Source organism: Macrotis lagotis, chromosome 1 (assembly GCF_037893015.1).
Source record: "Macrotis lagotis isolate mMagLag1 chromosome 1, bilby.v1.9.chrom.fasta, whole genome shotgun sequence".
In the NCBI taxonomy this organism is placed as follows: Eukaryota; Metazoa; Chordata; class Mammalia; order Peramelemorphia; family Peramelidae; genus Macrotis; species Macrotis lagotis.
This window is the reverse complement of record NC_133658.1, coordinates 649,606,324-649,625,300: the sequence shown is the minus strand read 5'-3', so window position 1 is coordinate 649,625,300 and position 18,977 is coordinate 649,606,324. Positions and strand designations below refer to the sequence as shown.

Here is an 18,977-nt window from a genome sequence, read left to right as displayed (position 1 = left end):
AGAATTCTAAAAGAAACAAAAACACTGAGTAATCAAAGTGACGAGTCAGTCCCAGGCCATAGATAATAAACTCTATTTGCTTCTTCTTAACAGAGACAACAGAATGCTGCATATTTTGTATGATACTGACATTGTACTAATTTTTTTTGCTTGTTACAAGGAAGAGTTCAAAGCTTAAGTGTTGTAAGAGGAATGTAACCAGAAAGGACCAATTAACTGATGACCAGACTACACAATTCATTGGTAGTTAATGACAAGAACTTTCAAAACATGTTCATAGCATGTCACCTGAGCACCTTTTAAAAGACTGACAGGAAGACTTAGACAAGTGATGTGAAGAATAGGCAATTGTGACTGGACTAGGATCTACATCATCAGGAGGAGTATCCACACTAATGACTTCACAGGTTCAAAAAAAAAGATCCAAATCTAAAAGTTTATATTTCCTTATGATAGATTAAATAAGAATTCTAAAAAGTGACAAAAAAGTCGAACATTAGCAAAGCTAAGTTGATTGAACTCATTAATAATAAAAAAGTAGGTTAATGAATCAATTAAAAAGAAGAATCTAGTTGTTGTCTGGAAATATTCAAACTACAAATATTTAAAAAGATTTTTCTGAAAGGATGATACAAAAATTGTATTTTTATCATAAGAATGACAAGGGGAATAATCAAAGTAGAATTCAAACTAGAAAGCTTTAGGGGAGATAAACAAGGGCATTTCATCATGATAACATTCTATTCTGAAAGAAAGCACATAAATTTTAAATATTCCTGTACCTTATGAACATAAAGCAATTTTTAAATAGCCTTATAGCATAGGAAATAACTTTAAAAGGTTAATATTGGTGGGTTTTGACATCTTACATCAGAATATGAGGAATTAAATAAAAAGATAAAAAGGAAACACAATTGTCAAATACTAACTAATATTTGAACACAAAAGTTGCACTAGGTGAGACTAGCAAAACATATGTTGGAAAATAAAGCCCAGGAGTAAGAAATCTGAAAGTTAAATATTTGTATATTGTACAAAGACTTCTTACCTAGACAATATGAATAAATTACTCAATAAATACAAAAGCATTGGGAAAATCATTAAAAGTTAAGTAAACTCTGAGCAAATGAAAAATCAAGGGATGGCTATGTGGTGCAGTGGATAGAGCACTGGTCTTGGAGTCAGGAGTACTTGAGTTCAAATCCAGCCTCAGACATTTAATAATTACCTAGTCATGTGGCCTTGGGCAAGTCACTTAACCCCATTGCCTTGAAAAATCTAAAAAAAAAAATTAAGAATACTTTCAGACCCACATTTCTCCTTTAAGCAAAGATAAAAGAGGGTGCCTGAGTAAAATGTTATCTTGGTTTCAGAAATAATCATGTTATTGCTTAAATGTTAAAGGGAGAATTTGCAACAATTAGAATTTCAATTTGGTAGGCAGAGGAAGAAAGAGAGATCAGACCTATCAGAGAGACTTATCATCAGTATTTTATTTCCTTTTACCATTCTCTTAGCTTGTTTCCCAAACTTCTCATCTATAATATTTTATTATGTTTATAGATATAGAATAATCCAGTGTCAATTTTCCATTGCAGCCAACCCATCTTCATGCAAATGCTTTCCATCAGTTTTCCTAATTGAATTTCTCCAGTTCCTGGATTTCCTTTCGAGTACATCTTTTTAAAATATAATTCTATTCCACTCTTTTTTTCTTCTGGAAACTACCAGAATCACTTGTCAATCACCATTCTTCTTCCATCAAATTTCAGTGGTACTGAGGTCAATTTTGAGTCGATGCATCAATTTTGCCTTCTTACATTGAGATTATGAATGCATTGTGCTTATTTTCCATGATTTACAAAATATATAGACATCCGTAGCCAAGTCTTTTATTGTAACTCCTTATATGTCCTTTCTTCTATTGATTTACAGAGTAGTCTGATCATTATTTTTCTTAGTAGAAACAACACTGGGCTTAGAGAAAGAGTTCAATAGCTTTGTGATCCTGGGCAGGTCACTTAACTTCTCTCTGCTTTAGTTTCCTTAGCTATAAGGTGGGAGATAACAATAGTGTGTGAGTTTTATCTAAGCATTCTATCAAATCTTAATATTACTGAGGACAATTTTGGGTTGATGGGTCAATTTTGCCTTCTTATATTAAGATTATGAATTTACTGTGCTTATCCATGTTTTACAAAATATGCATAGATACTGTAGCCATGAAATTTATTGTAACTTCTTTCTTAGTTTTTTTTTTCTTCCATGATTTTTCTTAGTGGAAACTGCACTGGATATAGGGATAAAATAATCTGAGTTCAAATCCAAACTCAATAGCTAATTAGCTTTGTGACCTTGGACAAATCACTTAACATCTCTGCTTCAGTTTCCTCAACCTTAAGGTAGGGATAATAATAGCACCTATCTTGCAAGCTTGTTATGAGGATCAGATGAGATGGTATTTGTAAGACACATAACACAGTGTCTATCATATAGTAAATACTGTACTATTACTGTTATTATTTACTATGTACTATTGTACATTACTATGAACTGTTACTAACATGAACAAGAATACATACTATATATATAGTGTATTCATGTAAACTGAATATGCTTTTCCCTTTATTTCTTTTCATCAGATTTGAAAGATTTAAAGAAATACATTACAAAAAAACTGACAATATTTTATTGTTGTTTTGTTTTTATATTATCTCACTTTTTTTCTCATTTTTTAACGTTTTTATTTTCCCCCTTTCTCCTCACCCTGAGACTTATTATAAGGAAGCAGATATAGATTGTACATATACAAATATATAAAGTTTTTCTATATGAGTCATTTTATATAAGATGACTCGAATAGAAAACAATTGAAAGAAAGAAAATTAACAATATATGTTCCATCTATATTCAATAAATATCCATTCTTTCTCTGAAGGCAGTTAGTAAGCTCCATCATTAAATCATTGTGATTGTCTTGGATCATTTTAAGGCTGAGAATAGCTAAATTTTTCATCTTACAATAGTACAATTACTATGTACAACATTCTCCTGGTTCTGTTCATTTCACTATGCGTCAGCTTATGTAAGTCCAGATTTATTTGAAATCTACCTACTCATTTTTAATAAGATAATTGAATTCCATCACAATAAAATATCTCAACTAATTTATTCATTCCCCAATTTGCGGATTTCCATTTCTTAACCACCACAACAAGAGCTACTATACATATTTTGTAGAAAAAGGTCCATTTACTCCCCCACCCTTCTTGATTTTTGAGGTATATAGACCTAGCAGCAGTATTTCTGGCAAAGAGTATGCATGGTTTTATAGACTTTTGGACACAATTCCAAACTGTTCTCTAGGTTTTTTGGAATAGTTGGAACTCCACCAATAGTGTCCCAGTTTTCATACAGTTTTCATACATCCTATCAAACATTGATCATTTTCCTATTTTTTGCATATTAGCTAATCTGATGGGTATGAAGTGGTAACTCCATTTTGATAGGTACCACTTTATCACAGAATTGAGATCTATTATATCTAGACCATCTTCCTTCACAGTTTTTCATTGATATCCTTGAACTTTTGCTCTTTCAAATAAATTGTGCTATTTTTTATAGTTGTATAAAATAATTTTGATTGTTTGATTGGTATGGCACTGAATAAATTAATTTAGGTAGAATTATAATTTTTATTATATTGGCTCTACCTACCCATGAACAATTAATATTTTCCAATTGTTTAAAACTTATTTGTATCTGTCAAGTGTTTTATATTTGCATTTACTATAGTTGCAGGGTTTGTTTTAGCAGGTATACTTCCAAGAATTTTATACTGTCTAACAGTTATTATAAATGGAACTTCTTTTTTTATTTCTTGCTGCTGGACTTTGTTGGTAATTTATAAAAATGCTAATGATTTATGTGGGCTTATTCGGTTTTCTGAAATTTTGCTAAAGTTATTGATAATTTCAAATTGTTTTTAGTTGATTCTCTGGGATTTTCTAAGTATAATTTCAAATCATCTGTCAAGATGGACACTTTTGTTTCTTCATTGCTTATTCTAATTCCTTCGATTTCTTTATCTTCTCCTATTGCTATTGCTAACATTTCTAGTGCAATATTAAATAATAATGGGCATCATTGTTTTACTCCTGATTATTTTGGGAAGGCTTCTACCTTATTTCCATTTCAGATAATATTTGTTTGTGGTTTTAGAAAACTATTTCTTATCATTTAAAGTTAAGTTCCATTTATTCCTATTAATTCTAGTATTTTTATTCCATTCCTATGGATATTGTACTTTGTCAAAGACTTTTTCTGTATATTTTGAGTTAATCATATGATTTGTATTTGTTTTGTTGTTGATATCTTCAATTATGTTGGTAGTTTCCTAATATTGGACTAACCCTGCATTCCTGGTTTAAATCCCACCTGATCATACTTTATGATCCTTTGATATAGTTCTGTAATCTCTTTAATAGTATTTTATTTGACATTTTTGGATCAACATTCATTAGAAAAATTGATCTATAATTTTCTTTCTTTGTTTCACTCTTCCTGGTTTAGGTATCAGTACAACATTTGCATCGTAAAAATAATTTGATACAACTCTTTTCCCTACTTTCCTAAATAATTAATGCAGTATTGAGAATGATTCTTCTTTAACAATTGGTTGAGTTCACTTGTGAACTTGTGGAAAATTTTTCTTAGGAAGTTCATTTATGATTTGTTCAATTTCTTTTTTCTAAAGTTGTTACTTATATTTTTCTTCTATTAATCTAGATAATGTATATTTTTGTAGGTATTCCTCCATTTGATTTAGAATGTCAAATTTATTGGCATATGACTTGAAAAAATGGATCATAGCCCATTGTCTTAATTTTTTTCTTTATTGGTGGTGAATTCACCCTCTTTCATTTCTGATACTAGTAATTTGACTTTATTCTTTGCTTTTTAAAATCAAATTTACCAGTGTTTATTTTATTGGGTACTTTCACAAATCCAATTTCTAGTTTTATTTATTAGTTTATTGGTTTTCTTACTTTCAATCTTATTAATCTCTCCTTTGATTTTCAGGTTTTCCCATTTGGTGTTTAATTGTACATTCCTAATTTGTTCTATTTCCAGTTCTTTTAGTTGCAGATCCAAATTATTGACCTATTATTTCTGTGTTTTATTGATATAAAAAATAAAGATATAATTTTCCCCCTAAGTACTGCTTTGACTACATTCCATAAATTTGGCATGTTGTCTCATTGTTGCAAATTTCTTTGATGGAATTATAAATTGTTTCTGTGATCTGTTCTTTCATGCACTTCTTTTTTAGTGTTATTTAATTTCTAATTAATTTTTATCTCTTTTCATTGTCCATTGTTGAATGTAATTTTATTGCTTTGTGATTTGAAAAGGATGCATTTACTATTTCTTCATCAGTTTTTGAATAGGTACAATGGACTGCTGAGAAAAACTTTTTTTCCTTTCTATTCCTTTTCATTTTCTCCAGACATCTATCATTTTCAACTTTCCCAGAATTTTATTTCTTTTTAATTTCTTTCTTATTTATTTTGTTGTTAGATTTATCTGATTCTGAGATGGGGAAAGTTGAGATCCCCTACTAATATAGTTTTATTTTCTAATTTCTCAACTTCTTCAAAATTTTAGATGCCATACAATTTCATGCATATATATTTAATAATGATTTGACTTCATTATTTAAGTTGCCTTTCAGCAAGATATAGCTTCTTTTCTATGACTTTTAATTAGATCTATTTTTGTTTTTCCTTTTAGATTATGATTGTTTGGTGCATCTAGGTGATGCAGTGAATAGAACACCAGCCCTAGAATCAGGAGGGCCTGAGGGCAAATGCAATCTCAGACACTTAATAATTACCTAGCTGTGTGACCTAGGGCAAGTCACTTAACCCTATTGCCTTGCAAAAAAAAAAAAAGATTTTGATTGCTACCCTTACTTTGTCTGCTTCAGTTGAAGCACAACATATTCTATTCTAGTCCCTTACCTTTACCCTATTTGTATCTCATGCTTCAAATGTGTTCCATGTAAACAATATATTGTAGAATTTCGATTTTTACTACATTTTTCTCTCTACGTTTTTTTATTGGTGTTCATCCCATTCACATTTACAGTATGATAATTAACTATATATTTTCCTGCATGTTACTTTTCACTTTTTTATATCCTCCCCACTCTCATCCCCTCCCCAATCTTTTCCCTCCTGACAAGATTTTTTTTTTTACTTCTGATCACCACTTTCCCCAATATACCAGTCCCTGTTATTGGTTCCCTCTCCTCCTTTTATTCCTGTTTTATTTTACTTCCTTATAAGGTTAGATAGATTTCTGTATCCAATTTTGGTAAGAATAAGGTTTTACTTTGGACCACCACCCCCATCCTTATTTCTCTTCCATTTATAAAACTTCTTTCATGCCTCTTTTATATGGGATAATTCACCCCCCCCCCTTAGTGCAGTTTTCTTTCTCCACCTTTTATTCTGGATTTTTTGGCTATCACTCCATCAGTTTTTATACACTCTCTGTTTACATATACTCCTTCTAATTGCTCTTATAGTAATAAAATTCTTAAGACTTCAAATTTATCTTGCCATAAAGAAATATAAAGTTTGACCTTATTAAATTTTCTCTTTTCTCTTTCTTGTTTCTATGTTTACAAGAGATCAAATTTTTTTTCAGCTCTTGTATTTTAATTAGAAATGCTTAAAAGATTTATATTCAAAGGGATTATATTCAATTTTGCTGGGTAGATGATTCTTGGTTATAATACTTCTTTGTTTACTGAATATTATATTTTAAGCTAAGTTTTTTAATGTTTAAGCTGCCAAATCTCTATAATCTTGGCTACAATACAATGATACTTGAATTGTTCCTTTGTGGCTGCTTTAAAAATTTTCTCTTAGATCTGTGAGTTCTAGCATTTGGCTATTTTGTTCCTGGAATCTCTTTCAGGTGGTAATCAATGTATTCTTTCAAGTTCTATTTTGCTCTCTAGTTCTAATATTTCAGGATAGTTTTCCTTCATAATTTATAAAATGATTTTGTCCATAATATATTTCACATGACTGTACATGTTTAACCCATATACATGTCTTTGATAGGATACAAGAAAGGAGAGAGAAAGAATTTGGAACTCAGACCTACTGATGTTGATCTTGACAATTTACTATATTTGAACATTAACTAGATTAATAAATTAAAAATGAAAGATGTCCAGACATTTTATAAATCATGGTTTTACATGTAGTCGAATAATTTTTATCTCTCATGGATTTATTTTCTTGATCAGTTGTTTTTCTAATGAGATGATTTACATTTTCATCTATTTTTTATTCTTATTCTGTTTTATCTTAACTCAAAGACTCATAGACATTAGTTTCCATTTGTGCAATTACAATTTTTCTTTCAGTTCCTTAGTGGGAATGTCAAGAGGATTGAGATAAACCATTAGAACAGGAATTGACCTTTTACTATCATTGGAGCAGAATTTACCACAGGAGTGGGTACCTATTGCTGTGAAATTCAGGACACAATTATTGGTAACACTCACCCACTCATCCTCATCAGAATAATCCAGGGGGTGGGAATGGGAGGGTGAGAAAAATGGGACTGATTAATGTTCAGGTAGTGCATGAAAGAATTCATGTACAAGATCCACTATGATCCAGAGAAATTTTAGGGGTAGTTAAGTTTATTTAAGTATTTGAAGGGGTTAAGGATTAAAATGAGATCTTTCCTATGATCCAAAGAGAAGGAACTTCCCAAGCACACTGAACCAAAGCATTTTGATCAAAGCAAATTCTGGGGCAGGGAGTGCTGGAGTACATTCCTAGTAAATATGTTTTGGGGATCACACATAAGGACTTGGCTCGACCCTGGGTATTTACCACAAAACCTGGGAAAAAAGTGATTGTACTCAGGATCTGATACCAAAAGTCATTGATGACTGAGTTCAGTCTTGAAAATCCTTGGACCTGTGCCACTTTTGTATAAGTACTATAAAGGTCTTACTTGGGACAGTGGGCATTTGGCATCCATACCTTGAGAGAGGACACTCTACCAAAGGAACTTTTCCAATAAAGACCCTGAAGGCTGAATTGTGACATTAAGAGACTTTCCCCAGCCAGATTTTCAGGATTGTTACAGCCTCTTCTAGGAATTCTTTTTGATCCTGAAACCAAATTATATTTTTCCTTGAGATTTTACATGTAGAAGTTTTTATCCTCTTCTAAGTTTATGTTATAATCCTTTCTATTTCCATACTAAATTTATATAATCAAGCTCTTTTTTATTTGTTTTCTGCTCCCTTTTTCCTACTTTCTTAGTGACTGAACTCTTGTTGTGTCCCAAGCTTTCTGTATGGGGATTTGACTCTTAAGTGTTGTTTTTAACTTAGGTTTTAGACTTAGCTGCTTGTTTTCTCTGGAGAGTAGGCTTCCCTTCTGACTAATGCAGAGGTGTGGGGCCCTCCCTCTTTGTCTTCCCTGGTTGTGGGGTTTATCTGCTAACCAGGTCCAGGGGTAGGAAGCTTGCTTCTGGGTTTGTATGGTAACAGAGTCTTTTTTGTGGCTGACCCTGGTGGAGGGATGTAGTTACTGTTCTACTGAAGGAGTGGGTACTTATTGCTGGGTTGCTATGAAAACAGGTTCTCTCTGCTGGTGGGCCACAAAGGCAGAATTTCACTTTTGGCCAGTTCCAGGTTGAAGTTTCCCTACCACTCAGTAGTGGGATCAAGACTTCTCTGGTAGCTTTTGCTGGGGGTAGGGTTGCTAGGATTAGTTCTTACTCTGCTGAAGAGACAATTCACTTATCCAGGGAGTTACTGGTGAGTAAGAGAGCAGAAGCCTCCTGGGGGATATCAATTCAAAGGATCTGATAAAGTTATAAGGAAAAAGAGGAATAGAAAGAGATGGGTTCTCTGGATAGATACTTGAGGTATATCCCATAGTTAGGGTTAAGGTAAGAATGATGTACCAGAAAAAAAAGAGAGAGGACAGATAGAAAAGGAATAAGAAAGGTCTTATGAAAACCTTCAAAGAGGAGAAAGTATCCAAAGAGAAAGGACTTCAACAGGATAAGATGATGAAGAATGAGGACTGAGCAAAAAAAATCCATTGGATCGGGCAATTAACAAACAGGTCACATCTCTTAAGAGAGACATTACAGATGAATAACGAGATAAAAGCCAGTTAGCAAGGGTCTTCGAAGTAAGAGAGAAAATATATAGACAGCTTTTTTTTTTTTTGCAAGTATCACACTGATAGGTAATTATTAAATGTCTAAGGGTAGATTTGAACACAGGTCCTCCTGATTCCAGGGTGGGGGTACTTTAATTCTATACCACCTAGCTGCCCCTAGACAGATTTTTTAAAATAGGAATTTAGCTTTAAAGAGAAGAGAGTAAAGGATAAAACTAGTAGAGGACATAAGTACATAAAATGAACAGATTTTTTTAAGATTGAGGGAGAAGGGCATTTTGGGGTGGGTCTGGGAGTTTATCAGGGATTGAGTTAGCAGATAAAGGCTGAAGATGAACAAGAATGGATAATCTTCTAGAAGAGACAAGAGAGGATTGGATGTGATCAAGGTTACTATAGAAAGCCTTGACAAAGGGGAAGGCCACCTTTTCATCAAGACTAATGTAAAGGAGGTTTGAAAGGGAAATTCAATCTAGGAATTTGGTGATTTAAAATAGTGGGAAAAGAGAAGCTCATCAGTAACTCTGTATACAAAATGGATCATATTTCTAAATTGTCACTTACTTCCCCCAAAGAAACACTCTTCACAACTGCTACCATGAGAAAAATAGGCACATTCAATAGTTGATCTCACTTAAGATAATTGTTTCAAATGAAATAATAAATAGGCACTCTCTTCCTAGTCAAAAAAATCTTTATGAATTCTGAAATGAAAAGCATTAATGGAAAAAAAGAATTCAATTAGTTTTTGTCTCATGTTGGCAAAAAGACAGAATGATGAGAGAGAAAACGCTCCTAATTTAGGCCTCTGCAGTTAGTTCTTTTCTACAAAAAAACTCTTTTCAAGGCTCTTTTTACTTCCTTGTTTCTCAGAGAGTAGATTAAGGAGTTTAGCATGGGTGAGACAATGTTATTTAAAATTTGAACCACAGCACCAAGTAAAGGGTCTGGACTAGACTGAAAATAGATGATGATAATTGGTCCAAAGGCACACATGATCGCTGTAAGATGGGCACTGCAGGTAGAGAAAGCTTTGCTTCTGCCTTCAGCTGAACGGATTCTCAAAATGGCTATACCAATGCGTGTATAAGAGGCAATAATTGTGAAAAGTAATGTTAATGTCAGTAGGCCAACATTAGTAAAACCCACCTTCTGGACCAGTGAGTTGTCAGCACAGGCCAATGGTATTACAGAGGGAATGTCACAAAAGTAATAGTCTATTTTATTGGGACCACAATAAGGCAATTGGAAAGTGAGTGATGTCAGTATAGTAGCATGGATGCAACCTATCAATGTGGTACATGTAGCAAGGACCACACAGAGTCTGGGGTTCATAATGACTGTGTAGTGCAGTGGATGACAGATGGCAACAAAACGGTCATAGGACATCACAGAGTAAAGAATGCCCTCAGTGCACCCCAAAAAATGATGGAAGAAGAGCTGGGATGCACATCCCCTGTAAGAGATGACTCTGCTATTTCCTGAAAGAAAAACCAGCATTTTAGGAGAACTCACTGAAGGAAAAATTATGTCAAAAGTAGATAAGAGTCCCAAAAAGAAATACATTGGTGTGTGAAGTTGAGAGGAGGAGATGATGGCCAAAAGGATGAGAAAATTCCCCAAAAGGGTGAAGATGTAGATACATAAGAAGATGATAAAGAGGATCATGTCCAGTCCTTCTGTATGAGGGATTCCCAGAAGAATGAATTCAGTCACCTCTGTGTAGTTCTTTTTCCTTGTGGGAAAGTCAGCCCTGGGGGAAGACAGAAGAAAGCAAAGCATAAATACAGATATCAAACACAAAGGGTGAGTTTGTTTAATATGATACATATTCATTTTGATCACAAATTTATATTTTTATTGAAACATTTCATGCAAACATTATCATACACTTATAGAAAGTCTTCCTTTTTTTTTAACCTGAGACTGTTAACCCTAATTTTCAAAGACCATGATTGCAAGTAAAAAAGGAGTTCTGAGCTATATAAAATCAGGGCATCTAAAAGAAATCAATGGAATAGAATGATTGCCATTAATCAAAAGTATATTATTCAATAAACATGTGATGGCAGGAAAAAAACACTAATCATAAAAAATTAGAATAGGCAAAAAGAAATGTCAAAATGAATCTAGCAGACTTGAACTATTATTCCTATTGTTTGCTGTTTTCCTTTACCATTCATATGAATGAATAGGTCAACAATCTTGGGCACTTGCTTAGAAATTAAAGGTCACAGGTCTTAAAGGAATTTTTACAGTGACTGTGTGAGAGTCATAGCTAAGGCACAAGAAGGAATGGGTACCTTACTTTTAGAGAAAAGTCCCACAAAGTGGAAAATCATTTCTATATCTTAGCTAAAAGTAATTCTCAATTGAGTACAAAAATACTTCCCTTTTATTGAATAGCCCTTCCAGAAATTTAGGTTCAAAACTGAAGTTGACGGATTGAGTCTATAGCTCAAATTTTCAAAAATCCCCTCAAAATACTTCTTTAAGTATTGATTGCTGTATTCCAAAATCATGGCTAATAATCATGACAACTGATGCATAGAGGACATAAAAGTTTATAAAACACTTTCCTTGCAATATATCATTGAGTCTTTTAACAGTCCTATTAGGTAGATAGCAAGAGTATCATTATGCCTACTTACAGATTAAGAAACAATCTCAAAAAGGATAAGTAACTTACTGACAATTGCAGAGTTTGTTTATCAGAAGACTCTTTTGGACCCAGGGCATCATAACCCCAAGAAGAGAAGTCAAGCTAATGTGTCACAGGCTTTTCCAGAATCAACAGATATTTTTTTTCCCAGAAGTTGAGCTGATTTCTTAAAGAAGTATAGTACAATCTTTTGTGTCTCCACTGTTTGTGTCTGTGTAACTAGGTAAAACTATTGAATTCTCCAGGTTTAAGGAGTACAGATAACCATCTCCAAATACTGATAGTACAGTAAACTTTTCCCCTCTCATTTCCTGCTGTGGAGATTCTTATGGGAAGATGATTTTAAACCTCAGAGTCAACCAATTGCCTCACCCAATTTATGGTTTCCCCTTCTATTCTCACCATTAAAAGAAGTGATAGATAAAAATTGATTGAACTTACATATCCAAGAGATAATACAGTTGTGTGGGGAAGAGAACACTTTCTTTTCTCAAGTCTCTCATGAAGGGAAGATGGGAGTTTTTCCATTCGTACCTTCTATTTTTGGTGCCACAGGTATGACTAGTATATGTATCTGGCAGCCCTGAATGCTTCTTATTATTAGATCAAATTACCCAAATTGGACAATAACACAGAACTGACTTTTCCTAACTACTGTAGTGATTCCTTCCCAGACTTCAGTAACCCAGGACTGTGGGGTAAGGAAGAGGCAGAATTGAAAGAGTCTTTATAATTGGCCTTGATTTCCTCTTGGGATGTCATCTCTGGATACATCAAAAATTCAAGAAATCTATTGAGCCAGGGGAACAATTAGACCTTGGATGTTTTGAGACTTTAGAAAAGGGACAACACTTTGGTGGAATTGAGTCTCATGATATTTTTTCTTGTAAAGAAGTTCCAGAGTTCACAGTATCACAATTCTTTCTCTAAGTTTGCTGTTCCTGCCATCCACCAAATTGCTACAATATGAAATAATATATATAAATGTAACATGAAATATTCAAAGAACTTCAAGATAGCACAGAAAGGAGTGGTTTCATACTCAATTTGTTTCATACTCAATATTTTTACTAGTTGTACAAAATAATTTTGATAGTTTGGTATGGCACAGAATAAATTTAGGTAGAATTATAATTTTTAATATATTGGCTTTTTAATAATATTTTAATATTTTATTTTTATTTGTATTATATTTCCCCTTGGGATCTCATTTATGGATACATCACCAAATTAAGAAATCTCTTGAACTGGGTGAACAATTAAGACTTAAGGTGTTTTGAGACTATAGAAAAGGGAGAACACTTTGAACAACTATAATTTTTCCATTTATTTAGATCTTATTTATTTCTGTGAAGTGTTTTATATTTGTATCATTATGGTTATGGAGTTGTTTTGGCAGATATACCATATATTTTAAATTTTCTACAATTATAAATGGAATTTCTATTTCTATCTCTTGCTGTTGGATTTTGCTGGTAAGTTATAGAAATGCTGATGATTTGTGTGGGTTTATTTTATATCCTGAAACTTTGATAAAGTTGCTAATAATTTCAAGTAGTTTTTCTTTACTTGATTCTCTGGGATTTTCAAGTATATAATCATATTATCTACAGAGTAACACTTTTTTCCTCCTTTTTCTATTCTAATTCCTTCAATTTCCTTTTCTTTTCCTATGGCTATAACATTTCTAGAGCAATATTAAATAATAGAGGTGATAATGGTCATCATTGTTTCACCTAAAGTTGTAGTAGGAAGGTTTCTAGCTTATATCATTTCAGATAATGTTTGCTGATGGTTTTAGATACACATTATTTATCATTTTAAGGTAAGGTTCATTTAATCCTTTTGCATTCTAGTGTTCTTAAACCCATTCCTATGAGTATAGTACTTTGTCAAAGACTTTTTCCTGCATATTTTACATTAATTATATGGTTTCTATTTGTTTTGTTATAGATATATTCACTTACACTGATAGTTTTCCTTATATTAAACCAACCCTACATTCTTGGTATAAATCTCATATGGTCATACTTTATGAATCCTTGTGATATATTGCACATTAATATCAATATTATTACTAATATATTAATCTCTTTAATAGTATTTTGCTACATTTTGCATCAATATTCATTAGGGAAATTTGGTTGTAATTTTTTTCCCTCTTTTCACTCTTTCTGATTTGGGTATCAGTACAATATTTGTATTGTAAAAAGAATTTTATACAACTCCTGTCTATTTTCCAAATAGTTTACATAGAATTCAAAATGATTGTTCTTTAGACACTTGTGAATCCTTCTGGACCTAGGAAGCTTTTCTTAGGAAGTTCATTGAAGGTTTGTTCATTTCTAACTTGTAAAATTTGATTATTTAAGCATTTTGTTTCTTCTATTAATCTGGATAACTTTTTTTGTAGATAGTCCATTTCATTTAAATTGTCAAATTTATTGGCACATAACTGAGCAAAACAACTCATAACAATTATCTTAGGGGGTCTTTTGGTGGTAATCACCTCTTTCATTTTTGATACCAGTAATTTGACTTTCTTCTTTCCATTTTTAAAGCAAATTTACCAATGGTCTATTTTATTGGGTATTTTCATAAAACCAACTTCTAGCTTTATTTATTAGTTTAATGGCTTTCTTATTTTCAATTTTATTAATCTCTCCTTTGATTTTCAGAATTTCCAATTTTGTGTTTAATTGAACATTTTTATTATTCTTTTTCTAGTTCTTTTAGTTTCAGGCCAAATCACTGAACTATTTTGCTCTTTTTTTAATGATGCAAGCAATTAGATATAAATTTCCCCCCCAAATGGTCTTTGGTTGCATGCCATAAATTTTGGTATGTTTGGTATGTTTTCTCTTGTAAATTTCTTGATGAAATTATCAATTGTTTATGATTTGCTCTTTGATGCATTTATTTTTTAAAGTTAGATTATTTCCAATTAATTTTTAATCTCTTTTCATTGTCCATTGTCTTGTAGTATAATTTCTTTGATGAAATTATCAATTGTTTCTGATTTTTTTCTTTGATGTATTTATTTTATTTTATTTTTTTGCTAGGCAATGGGGTTAAGTGACTTGACCAGGTTTACACAGCTAAATAATTATTAAGTGTCTGAGTCAGGATTTGAACTCAGATCCTCCTGATTCCAGAGCCAGTGCTCTATCCACTGCACAGCCTAGCTTCCCCCAAGCATTTATTTTTTAATGTTAGAGTATTTCTAATTAATTTTTAATCTCTTTTCATTGTCCATCCATTGTCGATTATATCATTTTACACTATTGAATGTAATTTTATTGCATTTCTGTTTTTCTGCATTTGTTGTGGGGTTTTTATGGTCAACAATACATGGTAAGTAATATGGTTGATAATATGGTCAATTTGGGTGTAGGTTCAATATACTGCTGAGATGGATTATATTCCTTTCTATTCCCATTCAGTTTTCTTCTGACATCTATCATATCCAACTTTTCCAGAATTTTATTTATCTTTTTAATTCTTTCTTTTTTATGTTGTTGTTAGATTTATCTGATTCTGAGAGGAGAAAGTTGAGATTGTCCACTACCATACTTTTATTATCTAATTTCTCCTATAACTCATTCAACTTCTTCAAAAAAATAGATGCTATATACAATTTTATTCATATATGTTTAATATTGATTTGAATTCATTTTCTATGTTACCTTTCCTTTGATATGTCTTTTAATTATATCTATTTTTGTTTTTCCTTTGTCTGAGATTGTGATAACAACTTCCATTTCCTTTTCTTTGGCTGAGGTACAATGGAGTCTACTCCATCTCTTTATCTTTTTTTTAAGGAGATTTATTTATTTATTCATTTAGAATTTTATAATTTTCCCCCAATCTCACTTCTCTCCCCCCACTCCCACAGAAGGCAGTCTGTTAGTCTTTACATTGTTTCCATCATATAAATTGATCTAAGTTGAATGTGATGAGAAATCATATCCTTAAGGGAAAAAATGAAGTATAGAGATAGCAAAATTACATAAGATAACTTTTTTTTTTTAATTTAAAGGTAATAGTCTTTGGTCTTTGTTCAAATGCCACAATTCTTTCTCTGGATAACAGATGGTATTTTCCACCACAGATACCCAAAACTGTGCCTGATTGTTGCACTGATGAAATACAGCATGCCCTTGTTAATAAAAGTTAACTAGCTTGGGGAATTGCCTTAGTTAAGGCCTTTCCACACTCCTTGCATTCTTGAAGAATTTCTCCAATATTAATTCTGTAATATATATAAAGGAGTATCCTCAATCTAAAGATTTTCTCACTCTTTAAGATTTCTCTCCAGAATGAATTCTTTGATGTTGATCAAGATATCTCCTTAGTTTGAAGGTCTTCTCATATTCATTATATTCAAAAGGCTTCTCTCTAATATGAATGCTCTGATATTGATTAAGTTGTGTCCCCCATTTAAAGGTCTTACCACATTCATTGCATTCATAAGGTTTCTCTCCAGTATGAATTCTTTGATGTATGATAAGATCTGAGCTGTAGTGACAAGAATTTCCACATTCCTTATATCATAAAGACTCTCTGGTATGAATCCTGTGATGGACAGTAAGATATGATTTCTTCCTGAAGGCATGTGCACATTCAGTACATTCATAAGGTTTTTCCAGAATTCTTTGATGTGTAATAAGATTTGCATTGTGATAGAAGACCTTTCCACACTCTTTACATTCATAACATTTCCTCTCCATTATGAATTCTCTGATGCACAATCAGTTGTATCTTAATTCTGAAGTCCTTCCCACATTCACTGCATTCATAAGGTTTCTCTTCAGTGTGGATTTTTTGATGTTGAATAAGTCTTGAGTTGTAGGGGAAAGTCCTCCCACATTCCTTACATTCATTAAGAATTTCTCCAGTATGAATTCTCTGATGTACAGTAAGAGATGATTTCATTCTAAATGCTTTCCCACATTCATTTCCTTCATATGGTTTCTCTCCAGTATGAATTCTTTGATGTATAATAAGAGATGAGTTGCATTGACAAGAATTCCCACCTTCCTTACATTCATAAAGACTCTTTCCAGTATGAATTTTCTGATGAACAGTAAGGTATGATTTCTTCCTGGAGACCTTTGCACATTCACTACATTCAAAAGGTTTTTCTCCAATATGAATTATTTGATGTTTAATTCATTCTGACTTCTGCTGGAAGGCCTTCCCACATTCCCTACATTCATAAAAAATCTTTCCAGTATGACTTTTCTGATGCACAGTATGTTGTGTCTTAGTCCTGAAGGCCTTCACACCTATACTGCATTCATATGGTTTCTCTCCAAGAAATTTTTCCATTCCCTTCCAGGCCTGGCTGCAAGAGAGGAGCCATGCCCTCTCTCTAGGCTCTCACCTGCTGGGGCAGAGGTTGCATCATGGACACAGGAGAAGAGGAAAACCACCACAACCAAGCAAGCAAAAAGGGAAGAGAAGCCAGCTCTTTACCTTTACCCTGCATGTCTCTCCTACTTCACAAGTGTTTCTTGTAAACAACATTGTAGAATTCTGAAATTTAATCCATTCTGCTACCTGCTTCTTTTTTTATTGGAGAGTTCATCTCACTCACATTCATATATGAAAATTAACTGTGTATTTTGGTCTGTACTATTTTTAGGAAAGATAATTTAAAAATTATTGGAATGCCTGAGAGTCATGATCAGGAAAAGAGCCTTGACATCATTTTCAAAGAATTACTACAGGAAAATTGCCCTAATATTCTAGAAGCAGAGGGAAAAATAGAAATGGAGAGAATCCACCAATCCTCCCAAGTAAGTGATCCCCAAAATCCAATCCCTAGGAATATTATAGCCAAGTTCCAGAACTCCCAAGTCAAAGAGAAATTATTACAAGCAGCCACAAGGACACAGTTCAAATATCATGGAGCTGTGGTCAGGATCACACAGGACTTAGCAGCAGTTGCATTGGAAGCTCGTAGGGCTTGGAATATAATATACCAGAAGGCAAAAGAGCTTAGAATGCAACCAAGAATCAACTACCCAGCAAAAATGAATGTCCTCTTCCAGGAAAAAGGATAGACTCTCAATGAACCAGGGGAATTTCAAATGTTCCTGTTGGAATAGCCAGAGCTGAACAGAAGATTTGAACTTCAGATACAGGACTCAGGTGAAGCATAGAGATTGGAGGAGAGGGGGAAAATATGAGGGACTTAATGAGGATGAACTGCATGTATTCCTGCATAGAAAAATGACACTTATAATACTCATATGAACCTTCTCAGTTAATAGAGCAGGTAGAAGGAGCTTTTATAGTTGAAGCACAGGAGAAAGCTGAATTTGAAGATAAAATATGGTGCAAAAATGGAGTCAATAGAAAAAAAGGGAAATGGAATGGGAGAAAGAAAAAGGAGAGGGAGAATAGGCCAAGATATTTTATATAATAAGATTTTTCTTTATTATAATGAGCTACTGCAATGATATGGAAGGGTGGAAGGCAAGGAGGAATGAGGGAATCTTCACTCTCATCAGAGATGGCTAGGAGAGGAAACAGCATATATACTCAATGGGGTATAGGCAGCTGGAGTAAGAAGGGGGGTCAGGGGGAAGGGGGGTGATGTGAGTGATGGAGGAAAGGATGGACCATGGGGGGGAGTGGTCAGATATAACACATTTTCTTTTTTACTTCTTGCAAGGGTCTGGGATTGGATGGCCTGTCTGGGACCATAGGGCCAGGTGGATGCTGGGCCTAAGGGGGTGGGGGGGTATGGGGGCTCAGGGCCTCTTGGACCCAGGGCCAGGGATCTGTCTCCTGTGCCACTCAGCTACCCTACAGCAGAGTAGAGTGAAAGGAGAGAGAAAAATATGGTACATGGTAGTGGAGAAATATGAAAGGAGGGAGTTGCGATCAGCTATGGAAACAGTGGAAAAATATGGAAGTAACTTTTGCCATGGACTTATCATAAAGAATGTGACCTACTCATGACAAAGTTGTTGGTGTTGGAACAAAGACTCAAGCACATTTTTTATTATTATTATTTTTGGGGGAGTGCAGGGCAAATGGGGCTGGGTGGCCCACCTGGGGCCGTATAGCAG

At 33.3% G+C, this 18,977-nt stretch overlaps 2 protein-coding genes across 2 annotated transcripts in view; one reads left to right on the top strand and one right to left on the bottom strand.

The window, feature by feature from the left end:
* LOC141507565 (von Willebrand factor A domain-containing protein 5A-like) overlaps positions 1-18,977 on the top strand; it is a 156,653-nt gene that overhangs the window by 8,124 nt on the left and 129,552 nt on the right. The window lies entirely within an intron of this gene.
* On the bottom strand, positions 10,059-10,901 carry LOC141522374 (olfactory receptor 10N1-like). Its single transcript, XM_074235769.1, has one exon. The coding sequence runs from the start codon at positions 10,899-10,901 to the stop codon at positions 10,059-10,061; it is 843 nt and encodes a 280-aa protein (XP_074091870.1).

Coding starts and splice junctions, on each gene's coding strand:
- LOC141522374 (XM_074235769.1), bottom strand. CDS start 10,901: ATGATCCTCTTTATCATCTTCTTATGTATCTACATCTTCACCCTTTTG.